At 46.4% G+C, this 23,320-nt stretch overlaps 2 protein-coding genes and 1 non-coding gene across 7 annotated transcripts in view; 1 reads left to right on the forward strand and 2 right to left on the reverse strand.

Annotated features, from left to right (window-relative positions):
• Spint1 (serine peptidase inhibitor, Kunitz type 1) lies at positions 1-20,083 on the reverse strand. Of its 4 annotated transcripts, none has more exons than XM_048793332.1 (11): positions 20,063-20,083; positions 11,502-12,052; positions 4,271-4,398; positions 3,922-4,060; positions 3,659-3,829; positions 3,461-3,487; positions 3,023-3,148; positions 2,861-2,911; positions 1,756-1,926; positions 1,519-1,566; positions 1-1,066 (listed from the first exon to the last, which is right to left on the reverse strand). In XM_048793332.1, the coding sequence occupies exons 2-11, from the start codon at positions 11,962-11,964 to the stop codon at positions 855-857; spliced, it is 1,536 nt and encodes a 511-aa protein (XP_048649289.1). In that variant the 5' UTR covers positions 11,965-12,052; positions 20,063-20,083; the 3' UTR covers positions 1-854. The 4 variants fall into 4 exon arrangements, with proteins under 4 accessions (XP_048649289.1, XP_048649290.1, XP_015336298.1 ...); XM_048793333.1 differs by lacking the exon at positions 20,063-20,083 and adding an exon at positions 12,355-12,539; XM_015480812.2 differs by lacking the exon at positions 20,063-20,083 and adding an exon at positions 12,276-12,493.
• Positions 17-88, reverse strand: Trnaa-agc. Its single transcript has one exon. It is a non-coding gene; the product is annotated as a tRNA-Ala (tRNA).
• Ppp1r14d (protein phosphatase 1 regulatory inhibitor subunit 14D) overlaps positions 15,241-23,320 on the forward strand; it is a 19,214-nt gene continuing 11,134 nt past the window's right edge. Inside the window, exons 1-2 of one of the 2 annotated variants that reach the window (XM_015480821.2) lie at positions 15,241-15,717; positions 20,380-20,643. In XM_015480821.2, coding sequence (XP_015336307.1) covers positions 20,404-20,643 — 240 coding nt within the window. In that variant the 5' untranslated portion in view covers positions 15,241-15,717; positions 20,380-20,403. Of the gene's footprint in view, positions 15,718-20,229; positions 20,644-23,320 lie in introns of those variants that run through there. The other variant, XM_048793336.1, reaches the window with a different exon arrangement.

Here is a 23,320-nt window from a genome sequence, read left to right on the forward strand (position 1 = left end):
TTAAAAATTTTATTTTTTGAGGTGCTGGGGATTGAATCCAGGGCCTCATGCATGCTAGGCAAGCACTCCACCACTGAGCTACACCCCAGCCTCACAAACCATTTTATCACACTGTGAGTGAATTGGATTTGTGGGAAATTGAGGAGGGGTTGGTGGTGTGATGTCAGAGAGCCCTGGGGTTAGGCACTGGGGATTCAGGGGCTGGTCAAGGGCAGAGCTCAACCTCAAGGGAAAAGGAAGAAAGAAGGCAAAGGAAGACATACCTTCCATTTGTCTTCACTCCTACCCCTAGGGCATTAAATAAACATAAAGCTTTTTTTTTTATTTCCCCTCCCCAACACTGGGGATAGAACCCAGGGCCTTGTGCATGCTAAGCATTAAGCACACACTCTAGCACTGATCTATGCCTCCAGCCCCCAAAAGCAATACTTTACAACACTAACTACAATAGAGAAGTCCTTCCTTCCAGCTCTGGACCGTGTAGTGGAAGGGCAGCTGTGGAAGACACTGGGGCCTCCAGCTTCTGACACCATCCCAGGCACCATGGGGGTGGGGGCAGGCAGCTTCAACCAGGACCTAAAACTCCAACTTCCTCTGAACCCCTAGGCAGGGCAGGTCCTTCTATGCACAATACTCCTGGTTCAAGGATTTTTTGCTTCTCTCAGACCCTTGTGTTTTCTCAGAAACAACTAGCCTGAGCCCAGAGGCTTCCAAGACAGCTAAAGCCCTGGCTTTTGAGGCAGAATGTGCCAGGAAAACAGGCAGGAGTCTGGTCCCAAAGTTTTCCCCAGTCCAGGCCTCTGTCTTGGTAAGCAGGAAGCAGGGCCTGGTAAGAGATGGCAAGAGCCCCAGGCTCAGAGGGGTCGGGTGGTATGATTATAGACCAGGTGCTCTGTGTCTTCAGTGGTGGAGACAGTGGAGCTGGCAGGGGTGGGTGGTGGGTGATTCAGGTGGTGATGTCTGCGCAAGTCCTGTCTCTGGTTCTTGAAGCACCAATAACCCAGGATGGCTATCACCATGATGATGCAGGTGACCAGGAGTACAGCAACAGCCACTTCCACAGAGCCTGGGGAAGAAGGAGCAGAAAAAGGGGCTCCCAAGCCTTGCCTGGCTATGACACTTACCCCATTCTACCAAGGGAGTCAAGTCAAATAGATGCCAGGTATGGAAGCACATGGGTACCCAACTCACACCTCCAGCATATAAACTGAAGGCAGCTCTGGCAGCTCAGATGGGTTCCAATGGGTCTTAGGTCTTGGCTCTAAGTTACTCTACTTACAGATAGCTTGGGAAAAAGATCTGGGACTCTGATTACAGACATCTCCGAATTTCCACACTCCGAATTTCCCTTCCTTGCCCATGACGGGCCTCACTATTTGATCGCAGTAGTCTGTCTCTATAGGTAACCTTAGGATCCTTTTCAACATGGTTTAAGAGTCCACAACCAATCATGTGGAGTTGATCCCTTGAGTTGATATCTATGCATCCACCTTGGCATCAGGACAGACCAGAGCTTACCTACACTGGAGATGGAGCTTTCCCGTCGCAGACCAAACACATCTTTCTCTGCAACATGATGGGGGAGAGAGACCAGTTAGTATTAAGGGCCCTGAGACTCAGCTGCTCCCAGTGCCCCAGCCCCTCTTTGCCATTCTCTCCCATGGCTTGATGGAGGGGTGACCCACTTAGGCCTTGGGACAGAGCTAAGTCTCTTCTTCTTCATCCCACCCAATACATCCCCACCAGCCCCCTCACTGGAGATGCCGTGACAGGACTCGAGACACTGCTGCTCTTCCTCAAAGTTGTTCTTGTTGCCATAACAACCACCATAAGTGAAGCGGGCACAGCGTTCACTGAAAGGGTTGTAGTACCAGCGTGGGATGCTCTCCTGACAGAGTCCTGTGTCTGGCAGGTCCACACAGTGCCCTGGGGGGTGGAGAGCAGGCAAAGCAGTGAGCACACAGAGAATCCCTGCCACCACCCTGCAGGCCCCACGTGGCTTCTGCCCACCACCTCCTGCCTGCCCAGCCATGGGGAGAGCAACTGTGGTTCAGTGAGGATCTGGGAGCCCCAGAAACATCTGGATCTTCTGCAGTTTTGCCAGAGACAAGGAAGGCAAAGTCTGAAAATAAGCTTTGGCATAATGGGAAACTACATGGACTTACACAGTTATTTTTCAATTTTCTGTCACTGTAGTTTGCATTTTTAACAAAGAAAATGGCTCACAAAGAGGATGGTTCTCAGGGCTGGGGTTGTGGCTCAGAGGTAGAACATTCGCCTAGCATGTGTGCAGTGCTGGGTTCGACCCTCAGCACCGCATATAAATAAAGAAATAAAATAAAGGTATTGTGTCCAACTACATCTGACCCAGTATGTTCATATTATGCACAACTACAACCAAAAAATATATATATTAAAAAAAAAGAAGATGGTTCTCAGAGTCTGAGCCTTGGCAAGCAATGATGTCCAGCTAAAATTCACTAACATTGTTTATTATATTTATCATAATTTTCAACTTGTAGCAAATTACAGTTGCTTTCCATTTACCTGAAATTCCTTTTTAATACACTGAGTTAAAAAAAAAAAAAAAAGAAACTGATTAAGTGATCTGCATTGGGCATGGCTAACATTACAAAGCTGTTCAGATAATGGGCGATCATTGAGGTGGGGAAGCATAGTCACAGAAGGGGACCCAGGAGCCAGCCAGAGAACAGGCTGCTCCCCAGGAGAAACCCTCTGCCCTCCAGGCCTTTGGGCCTTAGTCTGGCACATACAATAGGTTCCTCGGGCACTGCCAGGTGGAATGAGGATGGCAGTTCCAGTGTTTGACCTGACCCAGAGGTTCTGGGGAGGATCTCACCTTTGTCACTGAGGAAATGGATACTCTGGAGCTCATCAAAGCCACTGGTGTCTGCAGAGACGAAAAGTCAGAGGCTCAACAAGGGTCTCCCAGGGACACAGGGCAGAGCTGCTGGGACCTCCCTGCCTGCTGCCCACCCCTTTTCCATTCCCCAGGCCTCACATTTTTCACAGGTGGCCTCGTCAGAGCCGTCAGGGCAGTCTGGGGTGTCATCACACTCCAGGAAGCTGTCGATGCAGCAGCCATTACTGCAGCGGAATTGGGTGGAGTGGCAGCTGCCAGAACATACTGGGTCAGGGAAGAACGTGGTAGAGGTGAGGTCAGGCTCAGGCAAACAACAGGTGCCAAGGGTCCATGGTCTGCCTGGCCTTCTCCAACATGATATCCTGATGTGTGCCTATTCTCTCTCCACCAACCCGACTCCTCATACATGTAACCTGGGCAGATTCTGACAGGAAGATGTTGGGTTGGAAGGGGTGGGGTGTTCTATGGTCCTTCCATATTACAAGAGGAGGAATGTGTTGGGCAAAGTTGGCTTGGTCACGGGTATGGAGGAAGACCTGGCAGGGTGAGGGAGACAGGGAAAGTAACAACACCTACCTGGATGGTGCCTTTCCATTGAGGGGCCTGGGAGAGAATGGAGAAGTCAGAGAGGCATGGTCAGGTCCCAGCAGATATGAGATGATTGCAGGTGGGGAATAGGAAACTCCCACAGCCCACTCCCTGACTGGTGAAGAAAGACCACCCACCCTGGGTGAAAAGTCAATTAAGCCCCAAAGCTGCCTCTCAAAGGCCCACCTTGCACATCCCGGCAGGCTAGCATACACTCTTCTTCCCGAAGGTAGTTGTTCTTGTTGCCCAAGCAACCTCCATAAGTGAATCTCTTGCAGATTTGTTCTGTGGGGTCATAGTACCAGCGGGGGAAGGAACCCCGGCAGCGGCCCACCTTGTTAGATGCAAGGCAGTAGTCTAGAGGGAGGAGAGCTTGTGAGGGGGAGGCTATGGGACCCATTAGCAGAGGGCGGAAGGCTCCAGGTGCCACCTGCCCACCCTTCCCTCACCTTCCGTCTGCTTGGCAGATAGCACAGTGACTGTGACGTTGGCCTTATTCTCTGGTTGTTCTGAGCCAGTCACTGTCAACTGGAACAGGTAGGTGCCTTCCTTGAGTCCCCACAGCTCCACCTGGTCCGGATTATTCCTCTACACATAAGACTGGTCATCAGGCTTGGACACCCCTTAATACCCTTGGGCTGCCCCAGGAACTCCCAGCCACATACCCACCTCCTAGGGACTTGGTGCTAAATTCATCCTCACCTTCTCTCCACCCCACACCACCTGGAGCCACTGGTTAGCCTATTACCCTAGGAGGCTGATGGGGGAGGAGGTCAGGAAGTCGGTCCAATATCTCACCTCTATCCTGACGTCTGTGCCACCCTGCAGTAGATGCCAATCTGTGTTGTCCACATCCTTTAGCACCAGGGGTTCCTGGGGCTGCACCTTCAAGTCTATGCCCACCCAGGCCCTTGGGATCCGGGACCCTGGGGGAAGGTGAAGTAAGATCAACTCTCACTGAATGGACTAGGTATCTCCTGGGGAAGGAAGTAGGGCAGGGGAACTATGGGCCATATCTGGATCAACTTGGAACTTAGCAGCTTGTGTGGGACATGGTAAAAGCTAACAAAACCAGTGTCTTGTTCTCTATTCAGGGACATTATGACTTTAGTATACTGGAGACATTCTTTATGTAGTAAAACCCACTTTCTGTTTCTTACTGAACAGCCTGTGCTGTCTAACCTCATTTGGGAAGTGTGTATGTACTTGGAGGAATGAGCTTGTTCCTCTATAATAAGCAGGTGCTTGTGCTAATTGCTTTAAAGTAACACTTTAAGGTTAAAGTAACACTTTCTTTTAAAGTCAAAAAAGGAAATGTGTAATTAAAATTTATCATGTTTACTCTGCCAGTCTAGACCATGCAAAAGCCTGTCTGGACAGAGGTCTAAAGCAGAGTTACTGAGAAATAAGGTAGCAGGCCCTGGAACCCCAGGGTGAGTGGCTATGGGAATGAGGTGTCTGTGTCAGCTCTGACAGATTCTACAAGTGGTAGAATCTTAGTGATAGACTCTTAGTGACAGTCTGTGCCTATGGCTTCCTCCATCCAGGATCAAAAGCCAGGGGACAGAGATAAGAACAAAGCATGAGTTCCACTCATTAAATGGTGGCTCCCAAAAGATATGTCCACTGCAAACCCCTGAAACCTACAAATGTGACCTTATTTGGGAAAAGGACATTTGCAGAAGTACGTATGTTACAGATTTCCAGATGAGGTCATCCTGGATTAGTTGGCTAGGCCCCAAATCTAATGACAAGTGTTTTTTTTTTTAAGTATATATCTTTATTTTATTTATTTATTTTTATGTGGTGCTGAGGATCGAACCCAGGGTCTCACACGTGCTAGGCAAGCGCTCTACTGCTGAGCCACAAGCCCAGCCTCTCCCCTCCACAAGTGTCCTTTAAGAAACAGAAGAGAAGACAAAATGAAAGAAGAGGCCATGTCAAGACAAGCAGAGACTGGAGTGAGGCAGTCACAAGCCAAAAGACACACGGAGCCACCATAAACTGGAAGAGGTGAGGAAGGATTCTCTGCTGAAATCTTCAGAGACAGTGTGTCTCTGATGACATCTTGATTTTAGACTTTTGACCTCTAGAACTGTGAGAGAATAAATTTGATTTTTTTAAAATCATTTTATTGTTGTTGTTGTATATTTTTTATGTGGTGATGGGGATTGAACCCAGAACCTCATGCATTCATTCATGCTAGGTAAGTGCTTTACCACTGAGCTACATCCACACTCCTAAATTTCTGGGTTGTTTTTTTTTAATATTTATTTTTTAGTTGTAGTTGGACACAATATCTTTATTTATTTTTATGTGGTGCTGAGGATTGAACCCAGGGCCTTGCACATGCTAGGCAAGCGCTCTACTGCTGAGCCACAACTCCAGCCCAAAATTTCTGTTGTTTTAAGCCAAACAGTTTATAGTGATTTGTTACAACAGCCCTAGGAAATGAACAAAGTGTCTGGCAGGAATTATAGTCCAGTTGGGCAGATAAAATCCAACAACATGAAGCAGTATATGTACAAGACAAGGCAGAGGACACTGTGAGAATGGAGATAGGCCAGAGGAAGGAAGGCATTCTGGAGAAGGGAAGAAGAATTTTTAAATCTTTTTTGTTGCTGATGACAATAGAAAACAAGAGTGAGGAGCTAGGAATCTGCAAGGCTGGTTCAATGGGCAATAAGGAAATCAGCCAGGCTGGCACAAACCTCAAAGAGCTGCAGAATGCCAGGCAAGAGTGTTTGTTCACAACAGAAGTAATATTCAAATATTAAACAACTGATGATACAGGAAGGGGACAGATGTTGGCTGTGAGCAGTGGGGCAAAGTCCTGGAGGCTTTTGCATTACCAGACTCTGACCTCTGAGATTCCTGATGGAGGCCCAGGAGTCCTAAGGGAGGGGCTAGGACTCAGCAGAGAGCTCCTGCTCTGGGCAGTACTTGTTCACACATATGTTTGGAAAGGTTCTGTGCAGCAAGGAGGGTGACAGGTGGACCAGGGCAGTGGTCAGGGCAAGTTCAACAGGAAGGGTCTGAATCACAAAGCAGTCAAGAAAATGGAAAGAAGGATGTAAGAAACTGGTGGGCAGACACTTCAGGCTTCTCACGAAAGGCTCTGGGAACTCAGGAGGAAGAGCCAGGGCACACATGGAAGGGAAACTAGATTTAGAGGGAACCTGTGTGTTCACTCACAGAGAAGCTGAACTTGAGGCAAGAAAGATCCACCAGAAACAGCAGGCAGTGGCAGATATGTGTGGGCTTTCCAGAGGCCAGGGCTGGAGACAGAAAGGAGGTGTATTTACCAACAAAGCTGATGCCTTGCTGGGTACATTGAGAATGTGACTGCCATCACACTGAGTACCTATCTGCATTACCTATATCAGGGGTCAGCACACTGTGGCCTGTGGGCCAAATTCATCCCACCATCTGTTATATTTTGAAATGGATAAAGAAAAAAAGTATATAACATTAAAATTTGTGGGGCTACTGAGATGTAGCTTAGTAGCAGACTGCTTGCTGAGGATGCATGAAACCCTGGGTTCGATTCCTAGCACTGGGGAAAAAAAAAGTGTGCCTGTAAGTTGGAGCACAACTTTGCCCCTGTCCTTACATATTGTCTAGGGCTGCTTTCACATGACAACAGCAGAGTGGTTACAATAGAGACCTTATTTCACACAAAGCTTAAAATATTTACTATTTTGACCTTTAAAGAAAAAAAGTTTGTTTACTATCATAAAATGTTCTTTCATTTACCTAGAATAATCTCATTATTCCAAATAAAATGAATTCTATATTGGAAAAAAAAATGGAGGAGCTGGGGTTGTGGCTCAGTGGTAGAGCACTTGCCTGGCATGTGTGAGGCACTGGGTTCAATTCTCAGCACCACATATAAATGAATGAACAAAGTAAAGGCCCATTTTTTAAAAAATAAAGGAATCTCTTTTTTTTTTTTTTTTTTTAAAAAAAAGGAAGAACTTGTTGACTCCAACCTGAGAGGTTAATAACTTGCCCAGGGTCATGGCTCAGTTTGTTTGTTTTTTTTTTAAGTGAAACCAGGGGTCTTGTGCATGCTAGGCAAGTACTCTGTCAATGAGCCACATCCCCAGCACTTCTGGCTCAGTTTTTAAATGGCAAAGCTGGGATTTGAACTGACTCCAGAGCTCATGTCTTCTCCAAAATGTCACACTATAGGTCATCATCTGCTTAGAGGTGTGATTTTTGTTGTTTTAAAATCCTGAGTTTTTGTTTTGTAGTCTAAATAATACATGTATATTAAATAAAAAAGGGAGGTGAAAATTAATTAGCCTCTTTTCCTTAACACCCCAAATTCCTTACACCAAAGGCATCTACCAGTTTGTGTGTAATGAATATAGTATTTTAATTCACAGCTTTCTTTCCTTCTTTCCTAAACCATGCTGTCTTGGGGTTTATTATTATTCCAACAGCATCACAGGATTCAATTAGAGGATGTGTTGACAGACACTGAAATTGTTTCCAATTCTTCATTATTATAAACAATACTACAATGAATAACTGTCTGTCAAGCTGTTGTATACATGTGTAAATCGAGCAGCAAAATGAATTCCTACAAGTAGGATTGTGTCAATGATGACAGCATCTACAGTTCTGATACTGCCCTCCATGGAGGCTCTAAAGAGGGTCACTTCAGGTATAAGAGTGAGTGTGGGGGCTGGGATAGTGGCTTAGTGGTAGAGTGCTCAGCATGCATGAGGCACTGGGTTCAATCCTCTGCACCATATAAAAACAAACTAATGTATCCACCTAAAACTAAAGATACATAAATAAATAAATATTAAAAAAAAAAAAGAGTGAGTGTGTACATGAGCTGGGGTTGTGGCTCAGAGTTAGAGCGCTTGCCTAGCATGTGTGAGGCCCTGGGTTTGATTCTCAGCACCGCATATAAATAAATAAAATAAAGGTCCATTGATAACTAAAAAAATATTGAAAGAAAAGAAAATTTAACAACAAAAAAAAGAGTGAGTGAGTGCAAAGCAAGAAGAAAAGGTAAAGTCAGGTGTGGTGGAACACACCTGTAATTCCAGGAGGATCACAAGTTTGTGGCCCACCTCAGCAACTTAGCAATAATTTTTTTTTTTTTTTTAGGAGTGGGGATCTAGCTCACTGGTATAGTGCCCTTGGGGCCCAGTCCCCAGTTTAAAAAAATTAAAAAAAAAAGTTTAGGAGATGAGGGCAGCTGGTAGAAGGCCAAGTCACAGGATTCTTCCTTAATGAGGCAGAGAAAGCAGAGCCAATGGGGCAATGGGGAAGCTCACAGAATTGGTCACAGAGAAGAGACCCAGGACACATGGAGACAGCAGAGGGATGGAAGGGAAGAGGTTTCACAGGGAAACATGTCAAAAGTTATGGATACCTACAAAACTGAGAAAACATACTGGATTTAAGGAGTTTAGAAAAAAGAGAGTAGAAAAATGTCTGGAAGTAACCCTGGCTCAGTGGTGATCAGGAAAAGAGGCTGAGAGATGAAATAAGAGGGCAGTGAACTGGAGGAGCCACCGCCTTGCATTTTGTAGAAAATGAAAGAAAATAGACTACTTAGAAGCCTACCTAGCAGACAAGAGATTATAGGCCTCAAGCCCAGCCCCCTAGGTCAAAGTGGCAAGGAGAGAGATGCCAGACCTTGAATAGAATTAGGAACTGCCTACCCACAACTTGCTAAGCCCCAGGTCCCAGGACAAGGGCCGATGCCCTGCCCTACCACTCCTTTGTTCCCATCCCCAAGAGACCAAAGGCTAGACTGGCAATAAAACCAGTCCTCCCCCAGCTGCCAAGCTCCAGGACATCTCCAGGGAAACACAGATTCCACCTCCTAAACCACTCTGCCATAGGAAAGATGGGGGAGGGCAGGAGCAGGGGAGAGGAGGGACAAACTCCTTGGCCTCCAGCTGTAGGAATCTGGACTGGACTGGCCTGGCCACAGGCAGGGAAGAGAAAACAAATCAACCCTTTTCAACAGGATTTCTCTACCAAGTATAAGAATCAAAGATTTAGGACTGGGGATATGACTCAGTGGTAGAGTACTTGCCTGGCATGTGTGAGAGTCTTGGGTTCAATTCCCAGTACCAGAAAAAAAAAAAAAAAAAGTTCAGAAGCCCTGACTACCCAGTCTATTTTGGCTGCTTCTGTCTGCTCTAGCCTCCAGTTTACCAGCCAGACTTAGCCAACAGTGGAGCCCTTGACATACACAGCTTCCCCCAGTTTCCAAGACAGAACCCTGAAAATAGTCTACAATGTCCTGGGGCTCACTTGTAGTCCAAGTCCCACCCAACTTTTTACATGCCCCAGGAAATCCCCACTCTAGCCTACCTTGTGCCAAGTAGGCCAGTCCTTGGGGGTTTCCAGATGAGAAAGGCTGAGCCCAAGACCAGGTGACCCTTATCCAGTTCACCTTCCTGACCAGACTTCAGAGATCTGGCTCTGACCCTCAGTGGGCCTCCTACAGGGCCTATGTCAGAGCAGGAAGGGCACTGACAATCAATTAGAGTCACTGCCACCTACACTATCTATTGCTTCCTTGTGGAACAGGCTCCAGTTCTGGCCCAGTGGGACCTCAGAGTTCAGCTTAGACCATAGATATTGATCCCCATTTCACAGAATTCCCATCTCACTTCTCCTCAGAGACACAAAAGAGCTACTGGGAGACCTGGAAGAGGTACTAGCCCTAGAAAAGGCTGGAGAGGAAAGTCCTTTGTCTACTTTCCACACTGAGCTCACCTCTGACTCAGCCCCAGCCCGTCCTGGCCATTGGACTCCCCACTCTTTGCTTTTGTTATCTGTTGGCTATCTTGGGTCAGAATGCTAGGTTTCTACTGGAACGGTAGTCTCATGTGAAAAAAGAACCCAGGACTTTTGGAGGTCTCCCTGCGTGAGTCCTAAGTTTACAATTTATGGACATTATGGTGGGGTGGGGGCTCAGTTTTCTAATCTAAAAAGCAGTTGACTAACAACAGCATCCTTTTCAGAATGAGGCCTGCAGGATGAATGGCACAGAATTCAGTAATGGTTATCTGTTTATGACCCACTTTTGTCCTGGAGCCCTACCTGGCCAGAGAGCAGGTGAAGAAAATGAGGAGGAAAGGTTTTTGACCAGTCTTGATCTCACTCCCTACTGCTCAGTTGGAGGAAGAAGGAGGAGTTTTGACCCCCATTTTGCCCCTATCCGTGGAAGTAAACAAGGTGAGCAGACAGCTCTGCTACCATTTCCTAAGCAAGGAGAGCCCTGCTTGGTTCACATGGGTGAGTGCATGCACACATACATACATACACACACACACACACACACACACACACCTGCATGAACAGGTGACATCCTTCCCCTACCAGGTATACATACCATTGGGCTGACTCACCCAGCAACCTTCCTCATCCCCCACCCCAGAGCCTCTGGGCTATTGTGCCCCCAACACCACCTCTCTTGGAGTCAATCCCAGACAGGGCTTCTTCCTTAGTCTCTTGGGGTCTGCCTTTCCCCTCCAGATCAACAAAAGGCCAATCTGTTCTCAGGTGTACAGAGATGTCAATCAGCTCAACATCCAGCCAGTGGAGGAGACTAGCCAGGCTCACTTGCCAAGGACTCAAGGTGCCTAGGACAGTGGTTGGCCAGTGTACCTTTCTAGTCACCAGGCTGCATCCAGACACCTAATAATTTGACTCAGCCTATGAGGGTCAGAGGTTGTGAAGCCTGGAGAGTTGTCTCTTCTCTCCCATACACACAGCCCAAGGCCAGGCTTCCCTTGAGTGCCAGATCATCACCTCTGAACATTCTGAATTCAAGAGCCAGTGCCTGGGCTCTGGAATGTCCCCCATACCCACTCATACCATCTTTCTTTTGTTCACTGGTTATAGTTCCTCCTGGAGGAATCGGGTGGAATTGGATTTTCCTCCCTAACTTCTTTCTGATGCTTGGTTCCCTCGGGACCATAGTTAGTTCCCTTTTGAGCCTCTCCAGATCCATCCATGCCCGCCATCTCTGCCTCCTCCTTTTTACCTCCAAAGCCCTGGGTCCGAAGCTCGTGGTACGAGTGGTAAACCTCTCTTGTGAGGTAGTTGATGAAGCCCTCTCTGCGCGCGAACTTGCACACAAAGTTGTGCTCGTAGAGGCAATTCATGAGGAAGCAGGCGGTGATGGCGTCCTCGCCGCCGTCGGGCTGCAGTTCCACCAGCGCCAGGTTGCAATTCTGGGTGGTGCAACAGGAGCGCACACAATCCCAGCCCCGGCGCACGGTGGGGGAACCCAGAAAGGTGGCCCCGTTGCTGACCGAGGCTTCCGTGTCCAGCACGAAGGCAGGAACCCCCGGAGTGAAGAGGTTCAGGCAGGCAGTTCCCGCCGGCAGCTCAGGGGGTGCGGGAGGCAGCCCGGACTCAGTGATCTGGAGACCCAGCACGCACAGAAGCAACACCTCAAGGACCACAGGGATGCCGGCTTGGGCAAGGTGAGCGCCGGCCATCATCCTCCCAGGGGCCGTCGCCCTCTTCCCCGGGGGGGGGGGGGAGTCACCTTCACAGTGCGAGCCTCTGGGTTCTGAGGGTACTTGTGACCTGAGAGAAGGGAGGGGACAGAGGAGACACGCCTGATCAGCCTGGGTGGGAGACTTCGAGGGAGGCGGGCAGGCAGGCAGGAAGTCGGGGTGCGGGGACACGGAACACCCCGCAGTGAAGAGGGGCACGCGGGCCCGACCTCCCCCACACACTCTAGTGACCGGGTCGCCCGACGGACGGACACACAAACTGCTAAGAAGCTCACGTACCCGGACGCACGTACAGGTGCCAAACAAACGGCTAAACATGCTCCGAGCCCGCTCCGCCTCCGCCTCCGCCTCGCGCTCCAGGGCCCCGGTTACCTGGGCAGGTGAGTGGGGTGGGGCCTGGCCTGCCGAGGATCCGGGCCCAGTTTCCTGCGCGGCTCAGGCCGCGGCTTCTGCCGGGGTGCCGAGTGCTCTCGGGATCTGCCACCGCCACCCCCTAGTTTCTGGTGAAACTGAGTCAGCGCGGCCGGGGCGGAGCGGACATTAACTCCTGCGTCGCCGGCCCCGCCCACGCCGGTGCACCCCCACCGGCCCGTCCCAGCCGAACTTCCGGCCCCGCCAGCTCCGCCAGCCCCGCGGCCCTGGGACCTCAGCCTCCCCGGGAGCTGCCAGGTTTTCAGAGCTCTTGGAGAGGGGAGCCGCGTCCCCACGAGGTAGCTCTAGGCGACCCCCACAGGGTCCAGCCTCCGGAGGGGCCCAGCGCCCCAGAACTGCATGCCGAACTCCGAAGGCCAACGCAGGTTCGGGACGCTGCAGCAAAGTCGCAAAAGTCGGGCGCTCTGGGACGGCTGCCTCTTGTCTCCCTTTCAGGTCAGAGCCAGCATCACCAGCCCCAGATTGTGAAGCAATTGGGTAGGGACTGGAGAAGAAGTGGGGAAAAGGATGATGCAAACGAATCTTGCTTAGCCAACCCCCTAGGTCATCATTTCCATCTCCTGACGGGAAGAGAACCCAGAAGCTGGGTGGCTGCACCTGTGATAACGGGGATCCGGGGTTTCTGCTCCAGTGTCATCACCCTTGCCAGTTCCTGGCAGTCATCCTTTCTGCCAGAATGAAAAACCAAGGCGATTCCCCTCGTCCAGACTTCTCCGTTTGACCACAGTGGTTCCCTTTCGTTTGAGACCTTTCCTCAACTTGTATTTTTCTTTATGGTCTCTCATCCCTCATCCATGGCTGCTCCCTTATCTGAAGCTCAGATTCCTCTACCCTCCCACAAAGGGGTTGTTCCAGGTCAGCAGCTGACCACTCTGTTCCAGTGAAGTGTCATCCATGGAAGCTCAAAGGACCCAGTTTACAGGTGTAGGTGATTTAATGTCCTTCACAAAACCGTGGCCTCCTGGAAGCCAAGTTCATTGCCCTTCCTAAGTGAAAAACTCTTAAAAGACCATTCTCTACACAACAGGATTAGTCATATTAATGCTTTCCCCCCCAAAAAAGAGATCACATCTATTCATGATATCTTTAGGAACCCCTGACCCAATGGGAACATTCTTCCCCATTTCTCATACAGAGCAGCTTTACCTAGTAGGACTTGTAGCCAAGGATCATTTTCCTTCATGAACAACAACATTTACCAACTGCCCACATTATGGGCAATGGGGTTGGGAGCTGGGGTATGTCTTCTCTTTGGATTTTCAGGGGTGTTCCATATCCCCTGGCATAGTGGTGGCCATGATGGTAAGTTAGGAAAGAAGCAAATGATTGTGGTGCAGCTACTGAGAAGAAAAGTTTTTGTCAAGATCTGATTCCAGAAGTTTATACGTCAAGAATCCTGATACAGGAGAGTATTAACATATAGTGATATTACATTACCAGAAATTTGTCATTATACCCATTATACACACCATTACAAAAACCTGCATTTATCAAGCACTGGGAATGCTCTAACCCTATTCCTAAGTGCTTCCCACACATTACCCATTAAGATCAAATCAAACCAAGGAAGTCATTACTCTTTTTATTCCCATTCTTATGGATGAGTAAATAGGCTCAGATAAGTGAACTAATTTGTCAGATTATCCAGCAGTTAAGTGGCAGAGAAAAGATAGGAGCCCAGATAAGCCCACCTTACTCCCACACTTTAACATTGGGCTTATGATACTTGCAATTCTACCTTTATCTGAAAAATTTACCCTCACCTCAGATTCAATTAGCCTGAAACAAAACATTTTGAAGTGGTAAGCAGCCACCATTTGTGATGCCTGCTGTTATGATTTGTCCCCTCTGAAATTCATGTTGAAATCTGCCATGGTGGCAGTGTTGGGAGATGGAGACTTTAAGAGATGATTAGGTCATTAAGAGGGATTAATGCCTTTCTTAGGGACTGTGTCAATTCTTGATGGACTGGATTAGTTACCATGAGAGCAGGTTGTCAAAAGTGTGAGGCTGTGCTGGGTGTGGTGGCACACGCCTATAATCCCAGTGGCTCTGGAGGCTGAAACAGGAGGATCATGAGTTCAAAGCCAGCCTCAGCAACGGTGAGGCACTAAGCAACTCCGTGACACCCCATCTCTAAATAAAACATAAAATAGGGCTGTGGATGTGGCTCAGTGGTTGAGTGTCCCTGAGTTGAATCCCCAGTAACAACAACATAAAAAAAAAAAGTGTGAGGCTGCCTCTTGTTTTGTGTCTACTGCACATGCCCACCTGCCTTTCTACTTTTCCTCCATTGTTATGATATTGCATAAGCCCCTCACTGGATCTGAGCTCCAGATCTTGGACTTTTAACCTCTGGAACCGTGAACTAAATAAACTCCTTTATAAATTACTTAGTTTCAGGTATTCTGTGAAGTAGCAGAAAATGGACACCTACTGTGTTCTTTCCAGGCACTTGACATGTATGATTCATGCTCTGGCAACACTTACTATTCTTACCATACACAGAAGTTCCATAATTATTGAGGTCCCATAGTGAAGAGCGGGAAATAAGATTACATGTGGGGCTGGGGATGTGGCTCAAGCGGTAGCGCGCTTGCCTGGCATGCGTGCGGCCCGGGTTCGATCCTCAGCACCACATACAAACAAAGATGTTGTGTCTGCCGAAAACTAAAAAATAAATATTAAAAAATTAAAAAAAAAAGATTACATGTGGTTGAGCAGTGGGCTTCATATTTAGATTTTGATGTTTATTTTATTTGGGGGGGGATGGATACTGGGGATCTAACCCAGAAGGGTTTTACCACTCATCTACATCCCCAGCCTTCATTTTAAGACAGGCTCTCACTAAATTGCTTAGGGCCTTGCTAAATTGCTGAGGCTGGCCTTGAGTTTGCTATCCTGCTGCCTCAGTTTCCTGAGCCACTGGGATTACAGACATGTACCACTATGCCAGGCTACACTATTGTGTTTAATTGTTTCATCTGCCACTTACTCTCCTCCTAAGAGGTGGAGTCTATTTCCCTTCTCTTTGACTCACACTGCTTGCTTTGGCCAATAGGACATAGCAGAAATGGTGCCATGTGACTTCTAGACTTCTAGGCTATGGTTTCTAACTTTCCCTCTTAGAGTCAGTAGTGACATACAGAAATTTGAGTACTTTGCAGAAAAGAGAGTCATCTGAAGAGGAAAGGGCTATGAGGATGAAGGACCGAAGGAAATGAGAGAAGCCTGACTGGTTCCCAGTGTCCTCCTACCCCCAGCCAAGGAGCTGGGTGAAGCTGTCTTGCATCTTCTGCCCCAGTAAGTCCCCTCAGCAGAGACTAGCTGGTCCTGCCAAGCCTTGCCTAAGTTGCAGAATTGTGAGCAAGTAAATGGCTGTTTCCGTTTTAACTTTTTGAATATCTGGGTGGTTTAATGCCAATAATAAGGGAAACAGAAGGATAACAATTACAAAATGAATTTTACTGTTAATAATAAAAGTAAATAAAAGTCCACTAATTATATTGCAGAAACAATGATTTTTAAAAATATTTATTTTTTAGTTGTACATGGACACAATAGCTTTATTTTATTTGTTTATTTTTATGTGATGTTGAGGAACGAACCCAGGACTTCGAATATACTAGGTGAGCACTCTACCCCTGAGCCACAATCCCAGAAACAATGATTTTTTGTTGAGGAATTTTGAGGGGGAAGTAATGCAATACTTTTGAAGATTAGGCCACTATCAGTTTTATTTAAAGGGGGATAGGATAGACCCTCTCAGATACTGCAGCAGCCCTTAAATGGATATTTTTGAAGAATTCTAATGTTGAAAGTGCCCACGATTTTCTATTGTAGGTACCCTCTAACTAGCTACCAGTGATCTATACCTCCAGGTATTCACACTCTTGTGTAATCTTTTCTCTTTCAGTGTGTCTGGATCTCGTCACTTGCTTCTAATGACTAGAATATAGCCAAAGTTATGGGATGTCACCTCCCTAGATTACAAAAGACTGCAATTCCTTCTTTCTCTCCCTCCCTTTCTCCTTCTCTGGTCTAATGTAATAGACATGCCTCATCCTAAATAGCATTCTAGAGAAGTCCACATGACAAGAAACCCATGTCTTTAGCCAATAGCATCTGGAACTCAAGACCTGCCGACACCCATGTAAGTGAGCTTAGAAGTAGGTCCTCCTACAGTTGCATCTTAAAATGATTACAGGCCCGGCTGACACCTCGACTGCAGCCTTATGAGAATTCCTGAGCCAGAGGACCCAGCTGAGGGAGCTAATCCCAGAATCTTCACCTACCCAAACAGTGATATAACAAATGCTTATTGTTTAAAGCTGATATATTTTAGGATGATTTGTTATACAGCAAGAGATAACTGCTGCCCTTATTAACTGAAAATAGTATAGAATTTCAAACTATATACAGTTTACTTGACAACCAATATATCCATAAATACCAACCCCCCACAGTTTTGCATATCCTATGACATTGTAGTTCCACCTCTATAAATTTCTATTAAGGGAAATAAATCATTAATGTGAGCAAAGAAAGTTACAAGAATGTTCCAAACAGCACTGTTCATAATGGAAAATTAGTAGCAATCTATATGTCTAATAACAGTGATTGAGTGACTAAATCATCAAGTTGTCCTACAAAAACATGTTGGAATCCATTAGTGAATCTTAATAAAGTGGGGCCAGGGATATAGCTCAGTTAGTAGAGTGCTTGCCTCCTATGCATAAGGCAATGGGTTCAATCCCCAGGTTCAATAAGACCTTGTTTCTAAATAAAATAGAAAAAAGAGCTGGGGATGTGCCCCTGAGTTCAATATAAGTAACTAAATAAAGTGGATTGTCACTAATTCACTTTTTATTTGAAAAAATAAAAATGGAATAGAATTTCTCAGAGGATGATGTACAATCAATCAATAAATACATGAAAAAATGTTCATCATCACTAGCAGTTAGAGAAATGCAAATCAAAACCACTCTAAGATTTCATCTCACTCTAGTCAGAATGGCAGCTATTATGCATGCAAACAAAAAAAAAGTATAGAAATAAGTGTTGACGAGGATGTGGGGAAAAGGCACATTCATACATTGCTGGTGAGACTGCAAATTGGTGCAGCCAATATGGAAAGCAGTATGGAGATTTCTTGGAAAATTGGGAATGGAACCACCAATTGACCCAGCTGTCCCTCTCCTCAGTCTATAAACAAAGGACTTAAAAACAGCATACTTCAGGGACACAGCCACATCAATGTTTATAGCAGCACAATTCACAATAGCTAAACTGTGGAACCAACCTAAATGCCCTTCAATAGATGAATGGATTAAAAATGTGGCATATATACACAATGGAATATTACTCAGCAATAAAAGAGAATAAAATCATGGCATTTGCAGGTAAATGGATGGAATTAGAGAAAATAATGCTAAGTGAAGTTAGCCAATCCCCAAAACACAAATGCTGAATGTTTTCTTTGATATAAGGAGGCTGATTCATAGTGGGATAGGGAGTGGGAGCATGGAGGAATAGATGAACTCTAGACAGGGCAGAGGGGTGGAGGAGAAGGAAGGGGACATGAGGTAATTAATGATGGTGGAATGTGATGATCATTACTATCCAAAGTACATATATGAAGACGTGAATTGGTGTGAATATATTATGTATACAACCAGAGATAGTTGTGCTCTATAATTGTGCTCTATATATGTAATAAGAATTGTAATGCATTCTGCTGTCATATATAAATAAAAAAATTTACATAAAAATAAGTTGGGGGGGGCACTGGACTTGTGGCTCCATGATAGAGCCCTTGCCTCAAATGTGTGAGGCACTGGGTTTGATTCTCAGCACCACACATAACTAAGTAAATAAAATAAAGGTCCATCAACAACTAGTAAAGATATTTTTAAAAATAAATAAATAGGCTGGGCGCTGTGGCACATGTCTGTAATCCCAGTGGCTGGGAAGTCTGAGGCAGGAGGATTGCAAGTTCGAAGCCAGCCTCAGCAACATATCAAGGTCCTAAGCAACTCAATAAGACCCTGCTCTAAATAAAATATAAAAAAGGACTGGGGATGTGGCTCAGTGGTTGAGTGCCCCTGAGTTCAATTCCTGATACCCCTCTTCTCCAAAAAATAAATAAAAATAAGGGTCTCACTAAGTTGCCCAGACTAGCCTTGAACTTGTGTTCTTCCTGACTCAGCCTCCTAAATTGCTGGGATTATGGGTGTGTACCACCACACCCAACTTCACCATCTCCCTTCTACCATTGGCCTTCATATATGCTCTGTCTTCAGCCAGACCCATCTATGTTGACCTCTGTGCCTAGTTAGCTCCTACTAAACCTTCAGAACTCAGTTTGAATGTTTTCATTCACTAGGTCACAGACTCACAGGACTGGACATTCTTACAGTACTTTTTACCCACCCTTTCTTCAAATCGCTAAATAAAGTGGTAGTTTTACTTTCATTGGATTAATCAACTAATGTTTATTTTTACATCAAACTATAAATTTTATAAAAACAGGGTCCCTCTGTCTCTCTCTCTGTCTGTCTCTGAGAGACAGCTGTTTGTTACTTTGCCAGGCTAACCTTGAACTCCTGGGCTGAAGTGATCCTCTACCTCAGCCACCCAAGTAGCTGGGGCTGACTACAGTCATGGGCCACTGTGCCTGGCACTCACGTTTTTCCAAACCTCTTTTAGTAATTGTTGTATGATAGTAGAAGTCAATACAGTGCATGCAGAAACTCAACATCCTAAAGGCAACCATTATAAAATCTGAAAAGAAGTATTTAAACACAAATTGGAATGTTGAACGTGAAGGGGACAAGGAAGTTAGTGTAAGTTAATTTCTCATCCTTCACACTGAAGAGACAAAAGATATGTCTAACTGACAAATGCAAAAAAAAAGATATTCCATAAAGAGAAAATAATGGTGATTGCAGAAGAGCTAAAGCCACAAGCTGTTGGTGGAGGTGCTGCTGGGGAGAGGAGAAAAACTCATTTTAATTTGTTTGTCCTTCTGAGCATTTATTTCTTTAAGAAAAGTTATAGTATTCTCCTGTAACCAAAGAAAAGAAAAGAAAGAAAAAGAAAAAGAAAGAAAAGAAAATTTAGAAAAGACTAAACAAAGGAACAAACATATCCTCCCTTTAGAATGCAAGCTTATCTAAAGTACTAGTCCTTGACACCTGGGTATTAGTTAAGTCTGCAGGTTTCCTCTGTGTCAGGAAGGAGCTGAATCAGCAGAGGGTCATGTGATGATAAACATGGCTTCCTAAGAAACTGCCTCTGGGGAACAGGCAGGGTAGACTAAGCTTGATAAATTTGCCTTCATAAGCACACAGGCCAGGCTGATAGCAGCTCACATTCAGACATACCCAGACATAAAGGGGCACTGAACATATTAGGTCCTTAGGTAGCCAACTCCCAATTCATCAACCACCTGAGACTTGCCCTTGTGGTGCCAAGCTCTGAGCAGGAAGCCCTGTCAGCCAGGGGCCCTGCTCTTGTTGGAACTGATTATAGCTGCCTGGGGGCCCAGAGTGGATTTTGTACCAAGAAGGTGGGATGCAGAGGGCTCTCAGGTGGGTGACTCAGGTGTTCAAGAGCTCCCCAAAGGGCACCCATTGTGTCCCCTCACCTCTCAGGATCCAAGGTCCCTTCTTTCCTCCTCCTGGGGAATGGCAGCCTCTGGACTTCTGCCTGTCTATAGTTTATGATACTGTGGGCCTCAGCAGCTACAGAAAGTGAAACTGGGGCACAGCTCTGGAGTGCCACTTACTGGCAGTAAGGAGCCAGGAGACTGGCATTCCCAGCACCAAAAGCCTGTTGATCTTTGACCTTCACCACTCCCAGGGCCCTTGGCCCTCCTCTCTTCTGCCTTCACACTGGCCTCTCCCTCCATTCTGTCTCCTCATTTCCCTCTGTGCTCTTGGTCTGACTGGCAGTTTTTCTCAGCTCCTTGCCCAGGTCAGTCCTTCCATGCTGTCTTCAAGCCATGCTTCCTGTACATCTCCCAACCCAGACAAGGAGAACCCAAGTAAGACAGTCCAGTGGACTTCTGAGAAAAGGAGGAGGACATCATCCTCAGACACAGACCCCTCTAGGATATCCAGGTCCAGGAGACCCAGCCGACTGACAGTGAAATACGACCGGGTGCAGCTCCAGCGCTGGTTGGATATGGAGCAATGGGTGGATGCTCAGGTTCAGGAGCTCTTCCAGGTGAGTAGCACTGGGGAGGACTGAGGAGATAGGGAACCTGAGCCCTGGCCAGGGGACTGAGAGAGCCTGCTCAGAGACCTGGAGAAGAGCTGGAGGGCTGATATGAGATGCTCCAATGGAGAGAGAAATTTTCCTGCAGATAGATGAGAAAAGGTCTTGGCTATCCCTCTAACACTCATTGCGATCTGGTGTGATTTGGAGCGATCTGGTGTGATCTTCCTAATCTATAAAATGGGTCTTCAATACCTGTTATATTTCTTTGAAACTATTTTTTGAGGCTCAAATGACATGTTCAGAGGGAAAATCCTTGGCTAGAATATTTTATTTTTTGTCCTAATTTATTCTTATCCTCAACACACATATGTTTAGTTCTACACTAACACTGTAGCTATCAGCCACATGTAGCTGTTAATTTTAAATTAATTAAAATTAAATAAAGTAAAAAATTCAGGTCCCCATTCACACTAGCCACATTGTAAGTGCTAACTAGTTCCTTGTACCATACTGTCCACACAGATGCAGAACATCTGCATCCTCTTTTTTTTTTTTTTTGGTGTGGGGGGGTTGGACTCAGGGACACTTGACCACTGAGCTACATTCCCAGCCCTATTTTGTATTTTATTTAGAGACAGGGTGTCACTGGGTTGCTTAGTGCCTTGATTTTGCTGAGGCTGGCTTTAAACTCTTAATCCTCCTGCCTCAGCCTCCTGAGCCATGCCCTGGCTATATCTACATCCTCCTAGAATAGACAGAACTGCATTAGAAAATGAGAGTAGCCAGGGGTGGGCGCCAATACCATGACCCCATCTCCCTTTGAACCTGACTCTGATTCCTCTCAATCCCACCCTGGGTAAAGGATGGGTCTAACCCCCAGCACTGGAAGTAGTCGGTCCTTTCTTTTTTCCTTCCTTTCTTTCCTTCCTTCCCTTCCTCCCCTCCCCTTCCTTCCTTCCTTCCCTCAGGGATACTTAACCACTGAGCTAGTGAGAAAGGGTCTCACTAAGTTGTAAGGCTGGCCTTGAACTTGCAATCTTTCTGCCTCAGGCTCTTGAGTGGCTGGGATTGGAAGGTGTGTGCTACTGCACCTGGCTGTGTCACTTTCTTACTCAGAAATCTTAGCTCCAAATCTGAGTCCCAGAACAGTAACAGCTGCTGCTTCAACAGAATAATATTTGAGCACTTAACTATGTTCTGGGCACAATGGCCAAGCATGTGTTATTTCATTTAATCCTCCTCACAGCTCCATTAGGTTGGCACTCTTTTATAGCTGAGAGAATGGAGGCTTAGAGATGTTGAGTAACTTGTCCAAGGTCACAACACTGGGAAGGACCAGGAGTTGAAACCAGATCTCTGGTTGCAGAACTTGGACACACCTGAAATACTTAAATACACACACACACACACACACACACACACACACACACACACCAATGTCCCAGCACCACTTCAACTGAATTTAAATCTACTAAAGTGTTGTCTATACTCTGGGAAGTTTTCAAAAGCAACACAGTTGCTTCTAATGTATGGCTGGGCTGAGAATCATGAGAGAACCAGAGAACCAGTAGTCCTTCTTGTCCATAGGATGTGGTGCTTGTTTCTCCTCCTTGATTCAGGCCCTATCTTTTCTTTTGGGGGCAGTAGCCACCTGTGAGTTTTGAATGGGTAAGGGCTGTCAGTGATACTACTGTTGGGGGTGGGGAAGAGTGATGAATGGGGTTCAGTCAGTCTTGAAGCTCACAGGCTCAAGGGTGTTGACCATGAACCCTGAAGCATCCTGAGCCCACTCATGGTGGGGATATGCCCTAGAACTATAAGTTGGAGAAGCAAAATTTTTTTTGGCTTGTTGCTCTGACCTTGCAGGGCCCCTCCATACCCTTCACTACTTTCAGAACTCTCCACTGGCTCAATTTCAATTTCAGGTTGTTTGTTGTGCACTTGCAAGAAAAGTCTCATATTTCAGACACCTCAGGCAAATTCTGTCAGGCATCAGAGAAAGACAGTAGCCAAAGAACCTTGCTTTGCAGGATGAAGGTGGTGGAGGAGGAATCTACCCAATTATGAGCCCATAACATTAGAAAATAGTACATGTGGGAGGACCACTCCCAGGCAATGACCGGAATAAAATGCTTGGCCTGTGGTTACCATGGCAATTGTCCAAAGGTGCCAGGTGGCAGTTCTTCTCCCAATCCTTGTTCTTTTCAGCAGGAAGCAACTAAGTGCCTGGGGAAGCCCCAGGTGGCTGGACATCTTGGCCAGAGGTCAAGGCAACACAGGCTCCAGGTTCACCCTGCTCCAGTTCTGCTTTCATAGAGCCCCTTGCCACCTGCCAAGGTATAGGGATGAGTCATTTGTTTATTTTAGTGCAACTCAACTTTCCTTTGTTGGAGGGCCCTACCTCTCCCTGGGTGTACAGCCTGGTGGGGTCTTCAGAGGAACCAAGTCTGGGGATACAAACAGAACCAGGTCCCTGGAGCTCCTGTTGTCCAGAGCTAGAGTGTGGACTTGGCTTCTGGGCAGGGACTTAAAACACACACACATTTTTCCTATTTTAAGGAGACCCTTGCTCAACAACATGCCCTCCTCATTTTTTTTAAAAATTTTTAGTTGTAGATAGATATAATACCTTTATTTTATTTATTTATTTTATGTGCTGAGGATCCAACCCAGTGTCTCACAT

This window comes from Marmota marmota, unplaced genomic scaffold, assembly GCF_001458135.2.
Source record: "Marmota marmota marmota unplaced genomic scaffold, marMar, whole genome shotgun sequence".
NCBI classification, from domain to species: domain Eukaryota; kingdom Metazoa; phylum Chordata; class Mammalia; order Rodentia; family Sciuridae; genus Marmota; species Marmota marmota.